This window comes from Triturus cristatus, chromosome 6 (genome assembly GCF_964204655.1).
Source record: "Triturus cristatus chromosome 6, aTriCri1.1, whole genome shotgun sequence".
NCBI classification, from domain to species: Eukaryota; Metazoa; Chordata; class Amphibia; order Caudata; family Salamandridae; genus Triturus; species Triturus cristatus.
In genome coordinates, this window is record NC_140589.1 from 823369930 (window position 1) to 823397321 (window position 27392).

General features: G+C 44.3%; 1 protein-coding gene across 1 annotated transcript in view; it reads right to left on the reverse strand.

Moving 5' to 3' along the window:
- LGALS8 (galectin 8) overlaps positions 1-27392 on the reverse strand; it is a 346545-nt gene that overhangs the window by 36908 nt on the left and 282245 nt on the right. Inside the window, exon 9 of the mRNA XM_085611427.1 lies at positions 16675-16840. Within this exon, the coding sequence (XP_085467553.1) occupies positions 16675-16840 (166 nt within the window). The remainder of the gene's footprint in view (positions 1-16674; positions 16841-27392) is intronic.

The window sequence follows — 27392 nt, forward strand, 5'->3', positions numbered from 1 at the left end:
ACTCTCTACTACTCACTCTCTGCTACTCTCTACTACTCACTCACTACTACTCACTCTCTACTACTCTCTCTCTACTACTCTCTACTACTCTCTACTACTCTCTATTCACTCTCTAATACTCTCTCTTTACTACTCACTCTCTACTACTCTCTACTGCTCTACTCACTCTCTACTACTCACTCTCTACTACTCTCTACTCACTCTACTACTCACTCTCTACTACTACCCACTCTCTACTACTCTCTACTCCTACTCTCTACTCACTCTCTACTACTCTCTACTACTCTCTACTCACTCTACTACTCTCTCTCTACTACTCACTCTCTGCTACTCTACTACTCCCTACTACTAGTCTCTACTACTCACTCACTACTACTCTCTACTACTTACTCTCTACTACTCCCTACTACTCTCTACTACTCACTCTCTACTACTCTCCACTACTCACTCTCTACTACTCTCTACTCTCTACTACTACTCTCTACTACTCACTCCCTACTACTCTCTACTACTCACTCTCTAGTACTCCCTACTACTCTCTACTACTCACTCACTACTACTCACTACTAGTCTCTATTATCACTCTCTACTACTCACTCACTACTACTCACTCTCTACTACTCTCTACTCACTCTACTACTCCCTACTACTCACTCTCTTCTCACTCTGCTACTCTCTACTACTACTCTCTACTACTCACTCTCTACTACTCACTCTACTACTCTACTACTCTCCACTACTCACTCTCTACTACTACTCTCTACTACTCACTCTCTACTCACTCTACTACTCTCTCTCTACTACTCACTCTCTGCTACTCTACTACTCTCTACTACTACTCTCTACTACTCACTCACTACTACTCTCTACTACTCACTCTCTACTACTCCCTCACTACTACTCTCTACTACTACTCTCTACTACTCACTCACTCTCTACTACTCTCTACTCACTCTACTACTCTCTACTACTCCCTACTACTCACTCTCTACTACTCTCTTCTCACTCTGCTACTCTCTACTACTCACTCTCTACTACTCTCTACTACTCACTCTACTACTCTCTACTACTCTCTCTCTACTACTCACTCTCTGCTACTCTACTACTCTCTACTACTACTCTCTACTACTCACTCACTACTACTCTCTACTACTCACTCTCTAGTACTCCCTACTACTCTCTACTACTCACTCTCTACTCACTCTCTAGTACTCTCTACTACTACTCTCTACTACTCACTCTCTACTACTCTCTACTACTCACTCTACTACTCTCTACTACTCACTCTCTACTACTCTCCACTACTCACTCTCTACTACTACTCTACTACCCACTCTCTACTCACTCTACTACTCTCTCTCTACTGCTCACTCTCTGCTACTCTACTACTCTCTACTACTACTCTCTACTACTCACTACTACTCTCTACTACTCACTCACTACTACTCCCTACTACTCTCTACTACTACTCTCTACTACTCACTCTCTACTACTCTCTACTCACTCTACTACTCACTCTCTACTACTCACTCTCTACTCACTCTCTACTCACTCTTTACTACTCACTCTCTACTACTCACTCTCTACTACTCACTCTCTACTACTCTCTACTCACTCTACTACTCTCTACTACTCACACTCTACTACTCTACTACTCACTCTCTGCTACTCTCTACTACTACTCTCTACTACTCACTCTCTACTCTCTCTCTACTACTCTCTACTACTCACTCTCTACTACTCTCTCTACTCACTCTCTACTACTCTCTACTACTCTCTCTACTCACTCTCTACTACTCTCTACTAATCACTCTCTACTACTCTCTGCTACTCACTCTACTACTCTCTACTACTCACTCTCTGCTACTCTCTACTACTCACTCACTACTACTCTCTCTCTACTACTCCCTACTACTCTCTACTACTCTCTATTCACTCTCTAATACTCTCTTTACTACTCACTCTCTACTTCTCACTCTCTACTACTCTCTACTCACTCTACTACTCTCTACTACTCACTCTATACCACTCTACTACTCACTCTATACTACTCTACTACTCTCTACTACTCACTTTTTACCACTCTACTACTCACTCTCTACTACTCTCTACTACTCACGTTCTACCACTCTCTACTACTCACTCTCTACTACTCTCTCTACTCACTCTCTACTACTCTCTACTAACCACTCTCTACTACTCTCTGCTACTCACTCTACCACTCACTCTCTGCTACTCTCTACTACTCACTCTCTGCTACTCTCTACTACTCACTCACTACTACTCTCTCTCTACTACTCTCTACTACTCTATTCACTCTCTACTACTCTCTCTTTACTACTCACTCTCTACTACTCTCTACTACTCTACTCAATCTCTACTACTCACTCTCTACTACTCTCTACTCACTCTACTACTCACTCTCTACTATTCACTCTCTACTACTACCCACTCTCTACTACTCTCTACTCCTACTCTCTACTCACTCTCTACTACTCTCTACTCACTCTACTACTCTCTACTACTCTCTCTCTACTACTCACTCTCTGCTACTCTACTACTCCCTACTACTACTCTCTACTACTCACTCACTACTACTCTCTACTACTCACTCTCTACTACTCCCTACTACTCTCTACTACTCACTCTCTACTACTCTCCACTACTCACTCTCTACTACTCTCTACTCTCTACTACTACTCTCTACTACTCACTCCCTACTACTCTCTACTACTCACTCTCTAGTACTCCCTACTACTCTCTACTACTCACTCACTACTACTCACTACTAGTCTCTACTACCACTCTCTACTACTCACTCACTACTACTCACTCTCTACTACTCTCTACTCACTCTACTACTCTCTACTACTCCCTACTACTCACTCTCTACTACTCTCTTCTCACTCTGCTACTCTCTACTACTACTCTCTACTACTCACTCTCTACTACTCACTCTCTACTACTCACTCTACTACTCTACTACTCTCCACTACTCACTCTCTACTACTACTCTCTACTAATCACTCTCTACTACTCACTCTCTACTCACTCTACTACTCTCTCTCTCTACTACTCACTCTCTGCTACTCTACTACTCTCTACTACTCACTCACTACTACTCTCTACTACTCACTCTCTACTACTCCCTCACTACTACTCTCTACTACTACTCTCTACTACTCACTCACTACTACTCACTCTCTACTACTCTCTACTCACTCTACTATTCTCTACTACTCCCTACTAGTCACTCTCTACTACTCTCTTTCCACTCTGCTACTCTCTACTACTACTCTCTACTACTCACTCTCTACTACTCACTCTCTACTACTCACTCTACTACTCTACTACTCTCCACTACTCACTCTCTACTACTACTCTCTACTAATCACTCTCTACTACTCACTCTCTACTCACTCTACTACTCTCTCTCTACTGCTCACTCTCTGCTACTCTACTACTCTCTACTACTACTCTCTACTACTCACTACTACTCTCTACTACTCACTCACTACTACTCCCTACTACTCTCTACTACTACTCTCTACTACTCACTCTCTACTACTCTCTACTCACTCTACTACTCACTCTCTACTACTCACTCTCTACTCACTCTCTACTCACTCTTTACTACTCACTCTCTACTACTCACTCTCTACTACTCACTCTCTACTACTCTCTACTCACTCTACTACTCTCTACTACTCACACTCTACTACTCTACTACTCACTCTCTGCTACTCTCTACTACTACTCTCTACTACTCACTCTCTACTCTCTCTCTACTACTCTCTACTACTCACTCTCTACTACTCTCTCTACTCACTCTCTACTACTCTCTACTACTCTCTCTACTCACTCTCTACTACTCTCTACTAATTACTCTCTGCTACTCACTCTACTACTCTCTACTACTCACTCTCTGCTACTCTCTACTACTCACTCACTACTACTCTCTCTCTACTACTCCCTACTACTCTCTACTACTCTCTATTCACTCTCTAATACTCTCTTTACTACTCACTCTCTACTTCTCACTCTCTACTACTCTCTACTCACTCTACTACTCTCTACTACTCACTCGATACCACTCTACTACTCACTCTATACTACTCTACTACTCTCTACTACTCACTTTTTACCACTCTACTACTCACTCTCTACTACTCTCTACTACTCACGTTCTACCACTCTCTACTACTCACTCTCTACTACTCTCTCTACTCACTCTCTACTACTCTCTACTAACCACTCTCTACTACTCTCTGCTACTCACTCTACCACTCACTCTCTGCTACTCTCTACTACTCACTCTCTGCTACTCTCTACTACTCACTCACTACTACTCACTCTCTACTACTCTCTCTCTACTACTCTCTACTACTCTATTCACTCTCTAATACTCTCTCTTTACTACTCACTCTCTACTACTCTCTACTACTCTACTCAATCTCTACTACTCACTCTCTACTACTCTCTACTCACTCTACTACTCACTCTCTACTATTCACTCTCTACTACTACCCACTCTCTACTACTCTCTACTCCTACTCTCTACTCACTCTCTACTACTCTCTACTCACTCTACTACTCTCTACTACTCTCTCTCTACTACTCACTCTCTGCTACTCTACTACTCCCTACTATTACTCTCTACTACTCACTCACTACTACTCTCTACTACTCACTCTCTACTACTCCCTACTACTCTCTACTACTCACTCTCCACTACTCACTCTCTACTACTCTCTACTCTCTACTACTACTCTCTACTACTCACTCCCTACTACTCTCTACTACTCACTCTCTAGTACTCCCTACTACTCTCTACTACTCACTCACTACTACTCACTACTAGTCTCTACTACCACTCTCTACTACTCACTCACTACTACTCACTCTCTACTACTCTCTACTCACTCTACTACTCTCTACTACTCCCTACTACTCACTCTCTACTACTCTCTTCTCACTCTGCTACTCTCTACTACTACTCTCTACTACTCACTCTCTACTACTCACTCTCTACTACTCACTCTACTACTCTACTACTCTCCACTACTCACTCTCTACTACTACTCTCTACTAATCACTCTCTACTACTCACTCTCTACTCACTCTACTACTCTCTCTCTACTACTCACTCTCTGCTACTCTACTACTCTCTACTACTACTCTCTACTACTCACTCACTACTACTCTCTACTACTCACTCTCTACTACTCCCTCACTACTACTCTCTACTACTACTCTCTACTACTCACTCACTACTACTCACTCTCTACTACTCTCTACTCACTCTACTATTCTCTACTACTCCCTACTAGTCACTCTCTACTACTCTCTTTCCACTCTGCTACTCTCTACTACTACTCTCTACTACTCACTCTCTACTCTCTCTCTACTACTCTCTCTACTACTCTCTACTACTCACTCTACTACTCTCTACTACTCTACTACACACTCTCTACTACTCTACTCTCTACTACTACTCTCTACTAATCACTCTCTACTACTCTCTACTACTCACTCTACTACTCACTCTCTACTACTCACTCTACTACTCTCTACTCTCTACTCACTCTCTACTACTCTCTACTCTCTACTTACTCTCTACTACTCTACTACTCACTCTCTACTATTCTCTACTACTCACTCTCTACTACTCACTCTCTACTAATTCTCTATTACTCTACTCTCTGCTACTCTCTACTACACTCTCTACTACTCACTCTACTCTTTATTACTCACTCTCTACTCTCTACTACTCTACTACTCTCTACTACTCACTCTACTACTCTCTACTACACACTCTCTACTACTCTACTCTCTACTACTACTCACTACTAATCACTCTCTACTACTCTCTACTACTCACTCTACTACTCACTCTCTACTACTCACTCTCTACTACTCTCTACTCACTCTCTACTACTCTACTACTCACTCTCTACTATTCTCTACTACCCACTCTCTACTACTCTCTACTCCTACTCTCTACTCACTCTCTACTACTCTCTACTACTCACTCTCTGCTACTCTACTACTCCCTACTACTACTCTCTACTACTCACTCACTACTACTCTCTACTACTCACTCTCTACTACTCCCTACTACTCTCTACTACTCACTCTCTACTACTCTCCACTACTCACTCTCTACTACTCTCTACTCTCTACTACTACTCTCTACTACTCACTCCCTACTACTCTCTACTACTCACTCTCTAGTACTCCCTACTACTCTCTACTACTCACTCACTACTACTCTCTACTACTCACTCTCTACTACTCCCTCACTACTACTCTCTACTACTACTCTCTACTACTCACTCACTACTACTCACTCTCTACTACTCTCTACTCACTCTACTACTCTCTACTACTCCCTACTAGTCACTCTCTACTACTCTCTTTCCACTCTGCTACTCTCTACTACTACTCTCTACTACTCACTCTCTACTCTCTCTCTACTACTCTCTACTACTCACTCTACTACTCTCTACTACTCTACTACACACTCTCTACTACTCTACTCTCTACTACTACTCTCTACTAATCACTCTCTACTACTCTCTACTACTCACTCTACTACTCACTCTCTACTACTCACTCTACTACTCTCTACTCTCTACTCACTCTCTACTACTCTCTACTCTCTACTTACTCTCTACTACTCTACTACTCACTCTCTACTATTCTCTACTACTCACTCTCTACTACTCACTCTCTACTAATTCTCTATTACTCTACTCTCTGCTACTCTCTACTACACTCTCTACTACTCACTCTACTCTTTATTACTCACTCTCTACTCTCTACTACTCTCTCTACTACTCTCTACTACTCACTCTACTACTCTCTACTACACACTCTCTACTACTCTACTCTCTACTACTACTCACTACTAATCACTCTCTACTACTCTCTACTACTCACTCTACTACTCACTCTCTACTACTCACTCTCTACTACTCTCTACTCACTCTCTACTACTCTACTACTCACTCTCTACTATTCTCTACTACTCACTCTCTACTAATTCTCTACTACTCTACTCTCTGCTACTCTCTACTACACTCTCTACTACTCACTCTACTCTTTATTACTCTCCCTACTCTCTACTACTCACTCTCTACTCTCTACTACTCACTCTCTACCTCTTACCTCTCTTTACCTCTGACGCTACCTCTCGTTCTACCGCTCTCTCTGACTCTCTCTCTACTACTCTCTACCTCTCCCCCTATACCTCTCTACCTCGCTCTACCTCTCTACGTGCAATAGTTGAAATCAACAAATGGTGGGAGAGTGTTACCCTTAAAAAATATATTGACTGCAAAAGAGTGCCTAGAGGTCTACGAATTTTTGTTTTACCAACCTTAAGTGATCTGGATCAAGATTTGCTTCTCAAATGGCAATCAGATACAATTGAATGCTCTATGAAGCTAATCAATACTTTAATAACACATGCTGAAAGGAGACTATCACAAACCATGCAAACAATTGAAAAGCTAGAAAAAACATTGGAAGATTTCAAGAAGACTACTGAAGGCACCAAAATATTTGAGGATATGGAAAAACGATTGAATAAACATGAAGAAGAGATACAGAAAAAGAAAATTCGGAAATTCCAACGTGACAAAATTGATTATGCCACAGGCAGAGTCTACACCTTTGCAAGAAGATACGATGCAAATTATAAAAAACAATCAATGGATCAAGCCCTTGATCAGACAACAACACGTGAAGAAACCACCAGAATTTCGAGCGCAGAGAGCTCAGAAGTAAGCTCTGGTGAAGAAGGAACGTCGACGAATCGATTGGGTTTGGATTTTTCCGGGGAAATGCGTCTGGTCAGAATGACGACACGGGTAAGGGGAAGAGGCCTCACTCAGAAATCGGAAAATCATCCAAAAGAACCAGACGGGGGGGCAAGAAGCAAATTCAAAAGAACAAGAGAACAAAAGAAGCAAAACCCCCAATGAATTACAAGAACAATCTAGTAGTCAATCTTTCCTCTAAAAAACTAACCAATAAGCATCTTCACCTTCTAAACAAAGGACTAACTTTCGTTCCTTCGAATAACATGGACCTGGCAATGTCCAGGGTGGATCTATATCTCTTCTGCCGTAAATTGAAATTGAAAAAACATTTTGCATCAATACCAACAAAAAGCAAGTCCCACCAAATATCAGAACCATTGACACCGTTGACTCTGGACGATCTCGTGCCCTTAACAACAGCACACAATTTGCTATTTGAAGATGACACTAACACACCTGCAGATACAATGGACAGGACGAACAAACAGATCTGTGAAAGGTTAGCAATTGAAACAAATCTAACCATCAGCAGTCAATGCAAATCCAGATCACGATTCTGCCCACAACTACCTGCAGGCAACAGAGTTGACATTTTCCAGGAACTAATGACCGAAGAACTACGGACAATTTACATCAAAGAAAGGAGAAAAAATCATGATAAATATGGTAACATGACTCAGGATGACAGATGGGCGTTGAATGATCTCAAAATGGATGACAAGATCGTAATTAAACCCTCTGACAAAGGAGGTAACGTAGTAGTGATGGATGAGCAAAAATATTACTCAGAAGTCAAACGTCAACTTAACGACCCATCAAACTACGAAAGACTCAAAGAAAATCCAATGCCATTGATTACCAAAATGTATCATCAAAAACTTCAAAATTGGCACCAAGCAGGTCTACTTGACGAAGATGAACTTAGTTATCTACTAATTAAACACCCTATAATGCCCACAATTTTTGTACTACCAAAAGTACATAAAAGCCTAGACAATCCCCCTGGTCGTCCAATTGTCAGCTCTTGTGGCTCGTTACTGGAAAACACCTCGAGATTCCTGGACATCTTCCTATTTCCATTTGTACTAGGCTTACCGTCATATATCAGAGACTCAATGGATTTTCTGAATAGGATTTCGAATATACCCTGGAAGGAGGAATACATCATGATAACGATTGATGTTGTATCATTGTACACCTCAATTCGGCACACAGATGGCATTAAATCCTGTGAATCCTTCCTTCGAACGAGATCACTCAATGTGCTACAACAAACCAACATGCTAATAGAAATGTTGCACTTCTGCCTCACGGACAATGTATTCATCTTCGACAAAAAGTATTACAAACAAAGCCAAGGCACAGCCATGGGGACCTCTTTTGCACCAACGTATGCAAATCTCACCATGGGCATGTGGGAGGCAGACCAAATCTGGTCCGAAAGAAACAAAGGCATGTTCGAGCACATAATACTTTGGGTTCGCTATATAGACGACCTGTTCCTAATTTGGGAAGGCAACACAGAGGACTTGAATATCTTCCTCAAGGGTCTTAATAACAATCCTTTTCAATTTCAATTTACTTACAATATGAGCAAAATCATGATTGATTATCTGGATATTCATGTCTACATTGAAAACAAAAAAATTTGCACTACACTCTTTCGCAAATCGACTTCTTGTAACAGCATCCTATCAGCAAACAGTGCACACCCTAAATGTTTAAAATGGAGTATTCCCTACGGAGAATTCCTAAGAGCACGGAGAAACTGCTCGGAAGAAAGAGAATTTCTTCATCAAATAGAAGAAATGTATGAGAGATTTCTAATCAGGGGATATCCAACAGTGGTGCTGGACAATGCTAAACTAAGAGTTTTGCAACAAAAAAGAGAGACCATACTAGTACCCAAAAGTACTGTTTCTGAACAGAGTGAAAACTTGGATACTAACAAAATAAGGTACATCACCAAATACAACTTATCAAGTAACATCATCAGAAATAAACTTCAAAGCCATTGGAAAGTTTTGAGAAAAGATGATGATCTTAAAGAAATAACAACAGACCATTTGAACATTACATACAAAAAAGGCGCTTCTTTGAATGACATTCTAGTTCACAGCCACCACCAAAGGTGTGAAAAAGGTGGAAGTAAAATACAATGGCTAACTGCAAAGGGCTTCTTCAAGTGTTCAAAATGCAAAGCTTGCCGTCATGGTATGAACACACAAAAAATCAACATCTTGACTGGCGAATATAAGATCATCAAAGAGAGGATCACTTGTGAAACCACACATGTGGTCTATGTTCTGAAATGTGAGTGTGGAAAAGAATACATCGGCAGTACTGTTAACAAACTAAAACTGAGAATTCTACAACATTTGAGAGCTACTAAGAACAAAGACTTCTCTTATGCTATCTCAAAACATATTTGGAATGTACATGATGGTAATTTTGACAATTTGAAATACTACGGAGTCGAACACATCCCTCAAAACATCAGAGGGGGGGATCGTGATCGTCTCCTGAGACAAGCGGAATCCAAATGGATTATTCTTAAAGGAACTGAACAACCATGGGGTCTCAATGGAGATGCTGAATTACACAATTTCTTATGATAAACTTTTTTCAATCAATGGACATGAAATTCATCATGATGTAATTAGGAAACTATAAGTTCTATATGTTAGAAAACTCAATCATCCATTCAATATCATTCCATATCCCTACTAATCCTTTGAGGAGATAAAGCATGAGCACAACCATTACCACCAACATTAGAATTTGTGTAGTACACCTTGGATTTTTTTTTTTGTAAACTTGTGGCACTCTTCCTTATTAGAATATAGGTATTTTCAAAAATGAGGTGCACCTCTTATGATCTCTTGTATGGAGATATCACCAAATGATTTATTGTTAGGTATTGGTACTTTACCAAAATCTGACCCTGATAAAGTTTATAATATTAAATATAAAATATGAAATATAATACTCATTATAAGACCTGCGTGATACCTCAAATTTTGTTAAATCATATTTCTATATCTGGCTGAACCATCAAATGAATACATCAGTCTTAAAGTTACAATTAAGTGCCTTTCAAACATATACTATATTACAATCAACAAACATCCTTAGTCCGAATATCTACACACATATAATGTTTGTAGTCTTTAACATCTTGTGCTGCCTTCTCCTCTTTCCATCCCCATCTTCCTGTTTTACGTTGTAATGAAAAGCATCTATACACTTGACACACAATGCAATGGTAATGAAGTACTTTACATGTTTATACTCTTTTTTGCATTTATGTCACATTTTACGTTGTAATGAAAAGCATTTATATATTTGACACGTAATGCAATGGTAACTAAGTACTTTACATGTTTATAAATTTCAAGATTCAAGAATGCCTTGAATGCACAATTACGTTGGTTACTATCCCTGTTTTTTGCACCTTTTTCTTTTAAACCAATTTGGGTGTGTGGATAATTGGGGGTGGGTCCAACCAACCCCTTCTTAAACACCCTTCACCGCTTATCACGTGACCCGGACGAAGGCCTTTGGCCGAAACGCGTAGGTCGTTCTTTTTGCACCTGATGCACTATGCACTTTGCTTTTTACAACTAAAGAAAAGAAGAAAATAAAAATGAATTGAGCAAACCTCAGCAATGACTTGGATTCGCTTGTTGGTGTGCTGCCTTTCTGTGACCCTCTGAAATTTGGTGGACACTCTTTGGGGGTTCAACACAGGAAAATCCTTTCCACATATATATTTATATGTATATATATGCATTTATATATTTGTATGTGTATATATACACATACATACATAAACATATATGTATATCTGTATATCTTTATAAATACAAATATAACTGCATGCATACATATACTTATACATATATGCATACATATGCATGTTATGTACATGAAAATTTGAAAGACACTTATAAAAGCAAAGCTAAAAAGCCACCTAATTACAAACAGTATTGCTTTAACTTAAACGAGGGCAAAACCTATTGCATTTTCAATGCTTGTTTAAAATAGTAACCAAAGCTCTTTTGCTGGCGGTCCATGGGAGATAGGAGTTGTGTAGCAACTTCTACATCCTCTGGTAAATGGACCTGCTCTGTGGCACCGAGCCTCAGTGACAAACTCAAGTACTCTCTCTGGCTTGGTGGCTAGCTGTTAGGGCTACAGTACGCCACTTGCGCTTTTCAGGTGAGTGTGTCTCATAAATCCAACCTTGTACCCTCTTCCGCCCCTCCTTGACTTTGGTTATCATTGTGCAGCTGTGTGCACTCTGGAGGCTTAACCCCCTCCCCTCAGCCCTCCCAACTCTGACCCAAGATGTCCATTTGTTTCTTATCTGAATCACGCTTGGACTTCTGTCCTACATAATTATGTTATGGTGAATTTTTGTCCTATATTATTATGTTATATTGAATTTCCTTCTTACATTATTATGTTATATTGAATTTCTGCCCTCAGGTTCTGCTGTGCTATTTTGCATTTCTGTCTCTCTGTAATACGATACTGTTATATTTTTAGCAAGCAGTGTTATGCTGCCATATTTTTATACTGAACCAAATTGCTATATTGCATTGTAAGGCTAGCATTGGCATAATATTGTTTGATCATTGTCACTTTTGCCATATGAAGCCGAAGTATGCAAATGTAACCTATTACCTGTTTTTAAGTTAGAGTAGCAACTGTGAGGCACATTTTCTATGTCCGTGAGGATGTCACTGGCTATTTGGTAGTTGGTTGTTCCATTTACTACTGCTGTCATAGGACCCGAGATAATATTGCATTCCAATTGGATAACCCTGTTACTGCCTTGGTGCACTTCACCTTTCAAGGGTAGCAAGATCAGCCAACGACAGACTTGGTGCAGAAGATGGCAGCGTTATTGGAACTTCAATACAATACGACACACTGTGTGCTGCCAAAATACTGTATTTTGATTGGTTCCTATCCTGATTGATACAAGCATCATTACAGCACCAACCCATATATCACTCACTATGTCTTCTTCCCCTAATGGGTGCCTGAGAAGATCATAGAGTACAACTAGAGAAGTAGAGTATCATATACGGTCAAGCTATGAGGCAATTGCACTTTTGGCTAACAAGCAGTTCTTTGATGTCTAAGCCGGAATCGCACAATTTCAATTTTTTTATTATTCATAGAAATTTAGTTTAGGATATTCTATTAATTTCAACTTTGTTGTATTGTATGATAATTTCTACTGTCCTTACTGTATATATATGGTACTGTATTTTTACCTGTTTAATGGACATACATCATAATAAACTTAAATATACTACTAAAAAAGTGTTCACTTGGCTCACCTGGGCTACACTGGGAGACCTGCTGCTGGAGAAGACTGCTTTAGAATCATTCACTTTCCTTCGTAGAAGACTGAATAAGTACATAGCAATGGTTAGCAAAGCAAATAGCTGCAACCAACAAGCACTGGCACAGCAAGACCAATTGCCATTTGCCAATGCTTGCCATTTTTGCTAATAATTATACCTCAGTCATGGAAAATCTGCATAAACTTTGGCAGGCGTGTGACCCACTGAGCTCAAGTTCTTTGCTTAAAATGTGGGACATATCAGCGAGGTTTTCATCTAAGCTACAGCAAAAACTGTAGTATGGGCTAAAACCAAACCTGTCACGAGACAGAATTTTATACAGCATAGGTTTGTTTTGGTTTGGAATAAATACGTAGCAGAGTTTTTGAGGTTTTGTGAAACAAATGTTTTGGTGGGCTTTTAGGGGTTAATCATTTTTTTCTTTTGGACTATCTGTTTGCAAATTACCAGTGGACCATATCCACAGAGGACCCAAGGATGATAAAGAAAAACAAATATTCAAAACAGATTAGCTGAGGAAGCATTTTCTTCCATTGGCCATTTTTTCATGATCTGAGGATCCGAGCAGTATGAGTGGTTAGTGAAACTAGAGAATGAGGTTAACGATGGGCCCCATTACATGATGCACCCTACCGTGAAACATCTGTGGCTCTCACACTTTCATGGCATTGGGAGTCTGTGGGAGCACATCATGAACCCAAGGAGCATGATCGAGGAACTAGCAGGAAAAATTCAGTCAACATTATTTTGCGAGGCAGCTCATCCTACTATTCGATCAGGTCAACCTCTTGGAATTGGGACATGGTAATTTTCAAATGGCAGGTGATGATAGCGAATCTAATTTGATATCTATTGATCTAAAAAAATATATGAAAAGCGGAAAACTTCCAATGGCAAAATAGTCACAGTCTGGGCCAGACAAAGGTCCCTTCGGAGGCGCTAGGGTACAGATGTTGCACAGGTTGAACAGTAAGACCAAGGTTCGTTAAGAGTAATTCAGCTGTCTTGAATTTAATTATCTTCTCAGTCTTCAACCACCATAATTGTTTTAAGGTTGGATAAATGTGGTTCTTCTAAGGTGTCTTTGTATTGTAAACAGAGCTTTGAATCTTCTGTAATCTCTAAAGAGACCTTATGATGCCAGTGAACAGTGCAATGCAATAATACTGAAATGCTTACATTATTTCCATTGCTTTGTTAAGTAATGGCTGCAAGCTACACACTAGTACACAATAATAATTACAGTTGCATCAATTACCTGTTGCTCCACAAATAAAGCCTGGTCAAGTGAGACACCAACAGGGTTGCCATTCTTTCTACAGTGGCTTATCTAAACCCATTCATCAGGATACATTTATAGTGTTCTGATAACTAGGTCTAAGTGCGCTTCCAATGTTTTGGCTTATAGTTATCTCTATTATCAGTAACTCAAAGATTGATATCCACCAATGTAAGAATAGCAGTCTTAGGGCGGTTTGTAGTGCAAAGGTCATATGCAAAGGTATTAACAGAGGATGATAGAAAATATGAACTAGTGGCTGTTTCTTTAATGCCTTCTCAAAAATATTTTTGGGAAAAAGCAAGCTAGTAGTCGAACAAAATGTACTGAGATCACAGGGGTAACGTTTTTTAAGAGGGGAGAAACTGATCCCTTTTATAGGTAACAATTCAGAGAGGCTGTTCTGCCTCTGAAAGTAGGTGTTTGAAAAATATGGCCCACAATAGGGTCATCCAAGTAAGATGCTGACTTCAAAGTGCACACTAAATCAGTAAAGACTAGGAGGAAAAAACACTTGAAATTGATTAATACTGGAAGTAATAGAACAGAATGCAATCAGTGACAGTGTGACTTGATTTTGTGTTAATTTTGTGTAGATACCATTTCGCATTTGGTAAGAACAAATCAAGCAACAATTTTGGACTGAACCTAAAAATGAATAGAACTGTGGTTGTACCATTCCACAAAACATGGATCCTTGCACGATACGATATCAACACTGTATAGCCTGTTACCTTGATTTTAATAATGAGATCTTAGACGATTAATTAACAGAGCGAAACATATGGAAGGCAGCAGATGTGGTGCGGTCTTATTAAAATGTTAGAGAAAAATATTATAGAATAAAAATAGGACATATTTGTGCTCATCCATGTAACAGCTTATACAAATGATGATGTCGTCTGACTATTATATTGTGGTGGTTGGGGCTTTATAGTCACATAACTTACTAAACGTGCCAATTTCAATGTTGTTTCGTTTTTGTAACCTAACCTTAAAGTCCCTTGTTGTACATTTTTTCAATGGCTATGTTGTGTTTTGTAAGGGTATATTTTAACAACTCCTTTAAATTTCACTATGCATCATTTCTGGTAGGCTCAATTTCAATTCATACAGGTGTGTAGACCAGGAAGGGATTCTTCAACCTGTTTGCCAACTGAATGGCTTACATTGGTGTACTGATCTGTCACCCGGACAATGTGGTCCATGAACCACGTCACATGGGTGATTCTTTTTGCTACTTAAAAAACTCTTCTTGAGAGGTTTATGATTAGACAACCTTTTTTTGTATTTGTACCATTTAATTATGAGGAAAAAGTATTTTTCAACCATCTGTGGTGTGCCCTTGTGCGCCTGGTTTTGGGGTGTGTTCACTTTGCCCTTATAACCCCATAATTGGTATTCACAAATGAGGTTTTGGAACCAGTTCACAAATCCGTTAATGTTTGGAAGAGCAAATATGTTGAAACCATCCCAGACCTTTAGATTCCTTCGAGACTGTAAACCAATAAGTTATAGAATACCCAGGGCCTCGTTTATGAAAAGTGATGCATCGCTACAAGAAAACAGCGATGTGTCACTTTTCATTGCGCCCTCCTCACGACATCAATGAGGCGTCATATTTACAGTATGACGCATCATTTCACAAGGAGTTACAGATAAGTCAGTATTTCTGACGTATCAGATGGCGCAAAAATGACGCATTAATCTGACTGCGTCAGTCTTGTGTTTGCCATGAGGCAGGCGTAAGATACTGACGCATTTGCGTCCTAAAAGTGGTGCAGTGAAGTCTTGTAGATTTCATTGCGTCACTTCTACGACCCTTTCTTACGTTGGAAAGCCCCCGCATAAATTATACCTGGCGCAGGTATAATGTGGCACAGGGGTTTACAAAGTGACGCATCTACCTAGATGCGTCACTTTGTAAATATAGCGCAAGGGCCCATAAATAAGCCCCCCATTATTTTGCAATAGATGCGAGTCTCGCTAAGTGTAATAGGACAAAACAAAAACATTTGAAAAGAGGGCTCCAAATTTCAAGAGACTTGAATTGAAGTATTTTTGAAAAGCAGTCAATTCCTCAGATGCACTACGCGAAAAAGCAAGTTTACGCTATTATGAATTTCAGCTTCTTTTTTTAATCCGTGATCTGACGTCAATCTTCATGTATTTTTTGACATAACCTTACCTCAAAATACATGTCGGAGCAGAAAGGAAAATCTTCAAGTTTGTTCTCTTCTTCTCCCCAGCTGTCATTTATGAACGAGTTTCTCACAAACGTTCTTGATTTCACGCGAGGATTAAGGTGGAGTGCAATGTTGTTTGATCCAGTTGGCTTCAAGTCGATACAAAACCTATTTAAAAATTAATTGACATTTATTTCTTAGGTAACCCGTTATTTTGCAGAACAATGAAGTAAGTCTTAATCAGGACTTGGGCAACCTATTTAAGAGTTGCCATTAAACTTTACAGAAAAAAGGCACTTACCTTTGGTAATGCTCTTTCAATTGGATACTCTATCTAGCCACAGATTCCTCACCTTAGAATAACCCTCCAGGTGCCAGACTTGGGGCCTGATTTAGATCTTGGTGGGACTACCGTACTCCGTCGTGCTGACGGCAGTCCGTCTGCTGTATTTAGATGTTGCTGCAATAGAGAGAACACTGCCGCAGCGGCAGTCTTTCTGCTGATGGCTAACAGTACTCTGTCGCCACCAGGCTGGCGGGATTGCGCCAACCCAATTTATATGTTAGTGGTGTCCTGGTGGCAGAGTCCTGATAGAGTGAGGTTCATGGTGGTGTGGTGACAGATAAGTGCTACCTATCATTATTTTAAAACACATATTAGTTGGAAGCTGCACACATCTGCATGACACATACACAAATTGCATGCTAGAGCAATGTTAAAATACACAAGGTGAAAGCAAATGTTAACATACGATTCACAGTGAGACAAGTGACACTGAAGCCTACCCTAGATTTCGGCAATAACGGGGTTGCTGATTGTCGTGGTGAAGTAGCAGCAGCACAGGAAGGACTTGGACAATAAGGTTCAAGACAGAAACAAAAAGGTATGTTTTCATCACCTTCCTTTCCGACAACTCGCCACAGTTTCCTCGGCGAAAAGACACATCATAATCAGCTCGTGAGAATCTTGGCTAGAGTCCCACCCCAGGTGCTTCTGGCTGCGGCGCTGTCAATGCGGGAGAAGATTCCTGGCGGAGGCAACAGGACTGTGGCGGTCTTTCGCCCATTGACACGCCAACATCTAAATCCGGGGGGAGGTGGGGCAGACCACCAAGTCGTCAGTCGGAGAAAACCTTCGAAAAAGTGATGGTGGGACCGGATCTGCCGAGATCTAAATCAGGCCCTTGATCAGGAGAAGTTTACAGCAGTGCTCCTGCCCTGTCCTGCAGTTCTGTGCTAACTCCATACTGCCCCAAATGTGATGGAGCAGAGGTGCATATAGGTGCGACCCGTGTGCGCTAACATCAGTTTCTTCTCTTTTACACTTCTGCATCCTTAGACACAGAGTGTGAACAATTATTGGTACCAGTGTGCTGAGTACTAACTTGGGACCTCTTTAAGTGTTACAAAAGAACACTCCATAGAATGGGAGGTGGGAAGGCAGTGAGGAATCTGTGGTTAGATTATCCACCATAAAGAGCATTACCGATGTTAAGTAATTTGTTCTGCTGATGTGATGAATACTTTTAACAGCAGATTTTAGAATAGATGCCATAAAGTGGAGGATTTGTGGTGTGGGCTCAGACCAAAAGTCTTGCAGAATTGAGTGAGTGAAGTGTCCTTCCTGCCAGATCTGCCTGTCCAGGCAGTAGAGCTTCATAAATGTAAGCACAGATTCCCATGTCGCGGCCTGGCAGTTATCAAGGACAGGCACTCCTTGCTTCAAAGTAGCCTTAGCCCTGGGGAATGCGCTCTCAGAATATCCAAGGGCTGCTTCTTGGTCAGTGCGTAGCAGATCTTAATACAGAGGACTCTCCACCTAAACAGGGTTCTCTTCTGCACAGTCTTTCCTTTCTTTGGTCCAGAAAACCCCACAAAACATTTACTGTGTACTCGATGGTCCTTGGTATAATTAAAGTAAAAGCTTAAAGCCCTCCAACTGAGGGAGCCTCTCTTTCTCTTTGGAGGGGTGAAGGGAAGCAAAGAACGCTGGTGGAGTGATCGACAAATCAACATGACGAAAGTCATATCTCTTGACAGGAAAGCCATTCGAACGCCCAGCACCATGCTTGTCTGGCAAACACATGATGAATGTTAAGAACAAGTTAAGGTCCTGCTGCGGCATGACAAATGGTTTCCCAGGGAATGTGTGCCACACCTTTGATAAACCCCATTCACAACAGATGATTTAAACAAGGATGGTTCATCCAGCAAATGTAGAATGACCGAAAGGGCTTGCAAATAACGTTTTACAGTGTCCACTGCCAAGCCTTGCTGGGTGTTGGACCTATGTCCTAGGGGTAGCATGACTTACGTTAACAGGCGTTCTTCTCAACATGGCGTTTCGTGCTTGCATCCTCCTCAGTTCGCAATCCAGCGTGACATCACTCAAGAAGAACACTACACTGAATATATTTTAACGTTTACTAGAATTCTTCCACTTTTCTTACATTACAGGAATTCTCAGTTCCGCATGACAGAAATCGACATTTCACATGCATTTAAAATGACATTAATATTCCAACAATACAGTTCGTAGAATAGTCTCTAAAACACCCTCTGAGCTTCTCCTCCCGCCTTGAATCTGGAGACCTAGTTACATTTCTACATGGTGAGTTTCAAACCACATTTCCAAAAGCACATTTAGACTCCTCTAAACATTCCCCTCACAGCTAAACCTCCTGGCTCCTATCCTGCCAACCCGATCCAATCTTTGCCTATGAGGTATTCAGCTGGAGGTTGCTTGTTGCTGGCAACCAAGGGGGACCCTTCAAACAATTCACCTGTAGTCTACCTGTGGCATAGGGGCGAAACCATGACGTTCTAGCCGTATCTTAAAGTCCCTGTTTTTACTGGACTGGAGACGGTTGTTCTCAGCACTGGAGATCTGTACTCCCCAGAGTTTAGTCTCGCGTAAGGATACTTCCGCGCTCCCGTCCCCTTAGTCAAAATCCAGGCTCCCCGCCCCTCCAAGGCCCAGCTTACTTCATAGACTTGAGGTCCTCCTCCGGCAGCGGGGCTTGTTAGTCTCCACAGCAAGGGGGGCTTTCTGACTGGGGTTAAGGAAGAAACACTTATAGACTACCCCCCACCCTCAAGGGATTTCCCGTGAGGTGAGCTTCACCGATCAAATTCTTCTTGGGCACTTCCCGGCTTTTCTCACTCTGTCAGGCGCTCCCGCCACTGCCGACCGCAGCGCGACTTGCGGGAGCGCAGCCCTGTCTCCGTCAGGCACTTCCGCCGCTGCCGAACGCAGCGCGACTCGTGGGGGGTGCGGCCTCGTCTCACGGCTGCTGGGAGGGGCGGCACTTCCTTGATGGCCCGGCTCACGTGACCCGGGTGTCAGCTTCCAGGCCAGCCCCGACTCGGCTTCCTGGCCGCCGCTTCTCCAGACAGATGATCGGCGCGTTGACAGCTCTTCACACAGCTGACGCGCGCGATGGATGCAGGCCACACCGGAGAGTCCCAGCACCCCACCAGACTCCACTGCTCCCTCAGGCCTCCACCGGGGACCCGCAGATAGGCCCACACCTCGGATCCACGGAGGTGAGGATCTTAGATCGGGGCCAGTGCTTGTAGGCAGAGATTAAGGGGCATGGCTCACAGTAAACCAGATGAGCAGATCCACTAGCCCGGTGAGTATTTAGCACAACTCCCTGCCCTAAAGCCCACGATGGTGTGCCGTCGTTATCGCCACTGGGGGAGGTCAGATTCCCAAATGACAACCATGGAGGTCAAGGCAGTCCCAACGGCAATTCTTCCCCGGGATTCCTCTTCAGGCATTCAGATTACGCTAGGGACCCTTGACCAGAAAACAATGCCTCCCAGGGTCGTTGGCTGAGTTCAGGGACTGGTCAAATGGTAGAGGGTGGTGTCAGCTTCGCGCAGACCCTAGGATCTGTCCACTCCCAGTCCAGCGCAACCACCTCTCCACTCAGGTGCCTCACTCCTGACTACTCCACAGCCCAACTTGATCCTAAAATGGCCGCCCTCCTGCCACCTCTATTTATCACCTTGGGCTGGACTTGCCAGAGGGGTCCAGAAGGTTCTGGAACCTCCCATGGCAGTCATGGCCCGGGTGCTGAGGTGACAGTTGGAGCCACCATTTTGTGAATCCTACCTTCCTCATCTATTTTCCTCAGAGGAGCACCTTGCGCCTTTCCCTCAAGTGATGATGAAAAGGCGCCCAGAACCTCTACATCAGCACCTAAAAAGTTTAGTAGACAGAAAAAATGAAAAGGGGACAAGGGACAAAAATAATAAAATGAGGAGGGAACTGCCAAAGGGCTGACAGGTCTAACACGCGTCCCCCCCAGCTGAAAGTGGGGAGAGCTACCCAACCCCTTGGGAGTCCTCTTCACTAAGGCGGAAATACCTGGAGAGACCGTCAGCATTGGCGTGATCCACTCCTGGGCGATGTTCCACCCTAAAGTCCACCCCCTGTAGGGAAATGGACCACCTCAACAGCTTGGGATTCTCGCCCCTCATTTGCATCAGCCACCTGAGGGGCCGGTGGTCGGTCTGAACCAGGAAGTGCGAGCCAAACAGGTATGGCCGCAGCTTCTTCAGGGCCCATACCACCGCAAAAGCCTCCCTCTCAATTGCACTCCACCTCTGTTCCCGGGGGAGTAGTCTCCTAGATAGGAAAACCACCGGTTGGTCTAGACCCTCGTCATTGAGTTGCGACAGCACTGCCCCAATACCGTGCTCCGACGCGTCTGTCTGGACAATGAACTCCTTGGCAAAGTCAGGGGCCCTGAGAACAGGTGCCGCACACATGGCCTTTTTCAAGGTGTCAAAAGCGTGTTGACATCCCTCGGTCCAGAGTACCCGTCGAGGGTGCTTTTTGGAAGTGAGCTCAGTCAAGGGGGCCACGATGGTACCGTATCCCTTGACAAAGCGTCGGTAGTAACCAGTGAGGCCCAAGAAGGCCCGGACCTCTGTCTGTGTCTTGGGGGTTCCCAGGCCATGATGGTTTCGATCTTGGCCTGGAGGGGTTGCACCTTGCCCCGACCCACCAAGTGACCGAGGTACACTACCGACCTCTGCCCGATCTGGCACTTACTGGCTTTGATCGTCAGACCTGCCTGCTGCAAAGCCTGAAGAACAGCCTGAAGGTGACACAGATGGTCCTCCCAGCTACGGCTGAAGACAGCAATGTCATCCAGGTACGCAACTGAAAAGGCTTCCATACCAGAGAGGACCTGGTTCACCAATCGCTGGAACGTAGCAGGGGCGTTCTTGAGCCCAAAGGGCATCACACAGAACTGGTAGTGACCCTCAGGTGTGGAGAAGGCTGACCTTTCCTTGGCTCCATCCGTCAGGGAAATCTGCCAGTACCCGGAGGTAAGGTCAAAGGTACTGAGATATTGGGCAGCTCCCAACCGGTCAATGAGCTCATCCGCCCTCGGGATAGGATGAGCATCTGTCTTAGTCACCAAATTCAGTCCCCTGTAATCCACACAGAACCGGAGTTCTGGGGTAGTGCCCGGTGGGGCAGCTTTGGGTACCAGTACCACCGGACTGGACCAGGGACTACTTGAAGGCTCAATCACTCCTAGCTCTAGCATCTTGGTAACTTCCCCATGGATGCTAGCCTTCACCTTATCCGACAGTCTGTAGGACTTGGACTTCACAGGTGGGCTGTCCCCTGTGTCCACGTCATGGGCACACAGATGAGTCCTCCCCGGGATAAGGGAGAACAAGGAAGCAAACTGCTCCAGTACCTGGCGACAGTCCTTCCGTTGTTCAGGAGTTAGTGACGGTGAAAGGATCACTCCCTTCACCGATCCATCCTTCTCTTGGGACGCAAACAGATCGGGAAGAGGTTCACTTTCCTCTTCCTCTGACCCATCAGTCACCATCATTAACGTGACCTTGGGTCTCTCTTGGTGAGGCTTGAGGCGGTTGACATGGAGCACCCGATGGGGCTGCCTGGGGGTCTTAAGATCTACCACGTAGGTAACCTTGCCCTTTTTCTCAGCCACCTCAAAGGGACCTGACCAGCGATCCTGGAGGGCGCTAAGCTCTCCAGGTTCCATCACCCACACCTTCTGGCCAGGCTCCAGCTCCACCGGGTGAGCATTTTGGTCATACCATTCCTTCATGACCGTCTGGCTGGCTTCTAGGTTTTCAGAAGCTTGCTTCCACAACCTAGCCATTTGGCTACGAAAGGCCAGCATGTAGCTCACCACATCCGGGGGAAGTTTTCTGGGAGTCTTTTCCCATCCATCCTTCACCAGGCTGAGGGGTCCACGCACGGGGTGCCCGTACAACAGCTCGAAGGGGCTGAAGCCCACTCCCTTCTGTGGTACCTCCCTGTACGAAAACAGCAGACAAGGTAGGAGGACGTCCCATTTCCTCAGCAGGCTCTTGGGCAGACTCCGGATCATGCCCTTTAAGGTTTTGTTAAACCTTTCCACCAGACCATTAGTCTGGGGGTGATAAGGAGTGGAGAACCGGTAAGTAACTCCACACTCTTTCCACATGGCCCGCATGTAGGCCGACATGAAGTTGGTACCTCTGTCCGACACCACTTCCTTGGGGAATCCCATCCGGGTAAAAATTCCCATAAGGGCCCGTGCCACCGCAGCTGCAGTAATGGTCCTCAGAGGGATAGCCTCTGGGTACCGTATGGCATGATCCACCAGAACCAGGATAAACCTGTGACCGGCCGACGTTGGTGGATCCAATGGCCCGACAATGTCGATGCCCACCCTTTCAAAGGGGGTACCAACGACAGGCAGTGGTTCCAGGGGAGCCTTCAGCTTCACCCCTGTCTTCCCACTAGCTTGGCAGGTTACACACGTCCTACAAAAAGTATCGGACGCAATCCTCATCTGAGGCCAGTAAAAATGAGGGACAAGTCGAGCAAAGGTCTTGTCTTGTCCCAAGTGTCCTGCCAAGGGTATTTCGTGAGCCAGTCCCAATAGGAAGGCTCGGTAACGCTGGGGAACTACCAAGGCCCGGGATGAACCATGCACCGGAGCCTTGGGTTCGCTATAGAGGAGTCCATCTTCCCAGTATATGTGGAAGTTCCCCGAATCGTTACCCGCTGCCTGGGCTTCGGCCTGCCGCCGTAAACCCTCAAGGGTAGGGCACTCCTTCTGGGCCCGACAAAACTCTTCCCTAGTAGGTCCTCCCTCCACCTGCCAATCTGCAGGAGTCGGTAAGCCCTCCAGGGAAGTTACATCCCCCTCCGTAGACTCCGGGACCACTTCAGTTGCCCCATCCACCTTTGGAGGGTCAGATGCCGGGGCAGGCTTCCCCCGTCCCCGTTTACCCTTTCCGGCAGCTGGTTGGGCCCTTGTCCCAGACTCCAACCTCGGTGTACTCCCTCTTCGGGCAGTCCCGGACCGGGTGTTGGAACACGTCCATTCAGGGGTCCCCAACATTTCCATGTGGGCCCTGAACTCAACCTCCTTCCACGCCGAGTGTTCAAGGTCGTTTCCCAACAGGCAGTCGACCGGCATGGCAGGGCTGATCGCAACTCGTAGAGGACCCGCAACCCCTCCCCACTCAAAGGGAACCTGGGCCACCGGATAGTGACCCTCTCAGTTGTCAGCCATCACAACCGGGTGGACTACATTGGGAACCACCTGCTCTGGGGACACCAGCTGACTCCTTACCATAGTCATGCTGGCTCCTGTGTCCCTCAGAGCCTCCACCCTCCGGGCATTGATGGTGACCCATTGCCTGTACTTAGTAGTATTCGAGGGCATCTGGGTCTTAGGAACCATCTCACAATCCCCTAAGGACACTAGGGTTAGCCCTGCCCACTCACCTCCCTTATCTAGGGGCAACTCCTCCCCAAGCACTACACTCGCCACCCCAGGGGTCTTTCCTCCAATGGGAGGGTGTGGTCTCTTGGGACACTTGGCATCCCCCTTATAGTGCCCAACCTCACCACACTCATAACATCGGACAACCCTAGGCTGCTGACCACGGTCAGGATAAGGGGGTTTGTGGGGGCCAACCTTAGGGGGGAATCCTACTCCCCTCCCTTGTGAACTCTTTTGGGGGCCTTTAGAGAACTCCCTCTTTTTGTCTCCCCCCTCTTTCTTCTGGGGGGTGCCCTGTCCAGCCCCTTGGAAATTCCCTCCAGTCCCTTTTGAGGATACCCGGGTACTCGCCCAGATATTCGCCTCCTCTGCAAGCTTCCTGGGATTAGTTAGCTTGCTGTCTACCAGGTGCTGACGCAGCTCTGGAAAACTTTTCTCAAGGAGGTGCTCCTTTAAAATTAAATTGTACAGTCCCTCATAGTCCTTGACATCACTGCCCTGCACCCAGCCCTCTAAGGCCTTCCTAGCATAGTCCAAGAAGTCCACCCAATTCTGGGTGGACAACTTCTGACTGCCCCGAAACCTCTGCCTGAATTTTTCAGGGGTCAGCCCAAATTTCCTCACTAGGGCTACCTTCATGACGGGGTACCTGGTCTGGTCTGGCTGTTCTAGCGCTAACAAGGCATCCCTCCCCACCGGAGGCATATACCTATACAGGCCACCCCCCCACTGAGCTTCGGGGACCCCATGGGGTCTTAGAGAAACCTCATAGGCATCCAGCCATTTTACAATGTCATCCCCTATACCATAGCTAGCAACTACATCTTTGGGCAAGTAGGGCCTGGACTCTCTCGGGATTTCTCTCGGTATGCTCCCACCATTAGGACTGCTGGGGGTTCCAAGTTGAAGGGCTTTGAGCTCTAACTCTTTTAAGTGGAGCTCATGGAGGAACCTCCTCTCCTCCCTCTCCTTTTCCAACCGGGCCAGATCCATTCTAAGCTGCCTCTCTTCCCTTCGGTCAACTAGGTCAGCAGAGGACAAGCTCCCCCCTGAGGCGCTACTTCCCACTCTTGATGGGGCCCTGGACCCAACGTCCATATTACCGCTCCCAGGGGGAAAAAGGACTTCCGGTTCTTCTAGGAGGTCTAGTCCTGGTTCTTCCTCCCGTTTCCCGCTAGGGTGGGCCATAACCCAGGCTCTTAAGCTTGCTTGGAGCTCTGTTTTCTTCGCCCCCTGCTTAAAGAATACCTCCCGTCCCTGGCAGAATTCCTTCAATTGGGCCACTGTATACTCCTCCAGCCTACCCAATTCGAATTCCATCCTACCAGATGGGACCCCAACACAGTCAACAAGAACTTTATTTTTTTTTTTATTTATTTATTTATTTATTTTATTTTTAATATTTGTAAAGCGCTGCATATACCCGTAGGCGTCTTGGCGCTAAAAACCAATATTGACTAAGGAAATGTGAGGGGGTAAACCAGTTAATTGAACAGATGTGAGGGAAGAAAAGAAAAAGAGGTTAATGAGAGAACAGCCAGGTTTTCAAGAGTTTGCGGAACTGAAGCAGTGTAACACTTTGTCTGATGTTAAGGGGCAAGGTGTTCCAGAGTCTGGGGGCCGCCACCAAAAAGCGTCGGTCACCCCAGGTAACTGTTTTGGTGCGAGGGACGACCAGTTGGCTAAGAGTGGCTGATCGTAAAGCTCTTGTGGGTTTGTAAGATTGTAATTGGTCTCTTAGAAAATGTGGTCCTTGATTATTGATTGTTTTAAATACTATGCAGAGTGATTTGAAATGAATTCTTTTTTGCACAGTAAGCCAATGAAGATCTTTTATGTTTTTGGAAATGGGTTCAAACTTTGTTTTGCCGGTAAGAAGGCGAGCTGCCGCATTTTGTATTGTTTGAAGTTTTGCAATTACTCTGGTTTGAGCATTGAGGAATAGCCCATTGCAATAGTCCAGGGATGAGAGGACCAGGGCAGAAACCAGTGTCTTAATGGCAGAGTCAGGGAGAAAAGGGCGTATTTTCCGGATCATTTTTAACTTCAAGTGTGCTGTTGATACTGTTTTGTTGGCGTGGTTCATGAAATTTAGTCCATCATCAAAGATGACCCCAAGGTTCCTAACCTTCGAGGTGGGCGTAGGAGGAGTACCGAAGGTCTCTGGCCACCAACAGGTGGACCAGGCTGGAGAGAGTGGACCGAAGATGAGTACCTCGGTTTTTTCCGAGTTTAGCTTTAGGCAGTTTGTAGCCATCCAGTCTCCTATATCTAGGAGCCCTTTCTTAAATTTTTCAGCTACTTGCTCTCCGTCGCCTTTAATCGCCAACACTAGTTGGGTGTCGTCGGCGTAAGAGGTTAGGCTCATCCCATGTGCTTTGATGGTCTTAGCAAGGTCCGACACATAGATGTTGAAAAGTGTCGGACTCAGGGATGAGCCTTGAGGAACTCCGCAGGGAGCAGAGAGTTGAGCTGATTGAAAGGGTCCCAGAATGACAGCCTGCGTTCTTTTGGCTAGGAAGGACGCTATTAGGTTTTTGGCAGTGTGGCAGATGCCAAGTCCTTGGACACGGTCGACCAAGGTGTTGTGGTCGACCGTGTCGAAAGCCGCTGATAAATCTAGCAGAACCAGTATGGCAGTGCCACCCTGGTCCCTGATGACCCTGATATCATCAGCGGCTTTGATCAAGGCTGTCTCTGTCCCGTGATGTTTTCTAAACCCAAACTGCGTGTTGTCGAGAAGCTGATGTTTTTCAATAAACTCGGAAATCTGGGTATTCATGATTTTTTCAATCATCTTTGCCATGAAGGGTAGACTAGCAATTGGTCGATAGTTTTTTAACTCACTTTTGTCCAGTGAGGGTTTTTTTAGCAGAGGTTTCAGTAAAGTGTTTTTGAGAGGGTCCGGATAATTGCCCGACAGCAATATTAAATTGCAA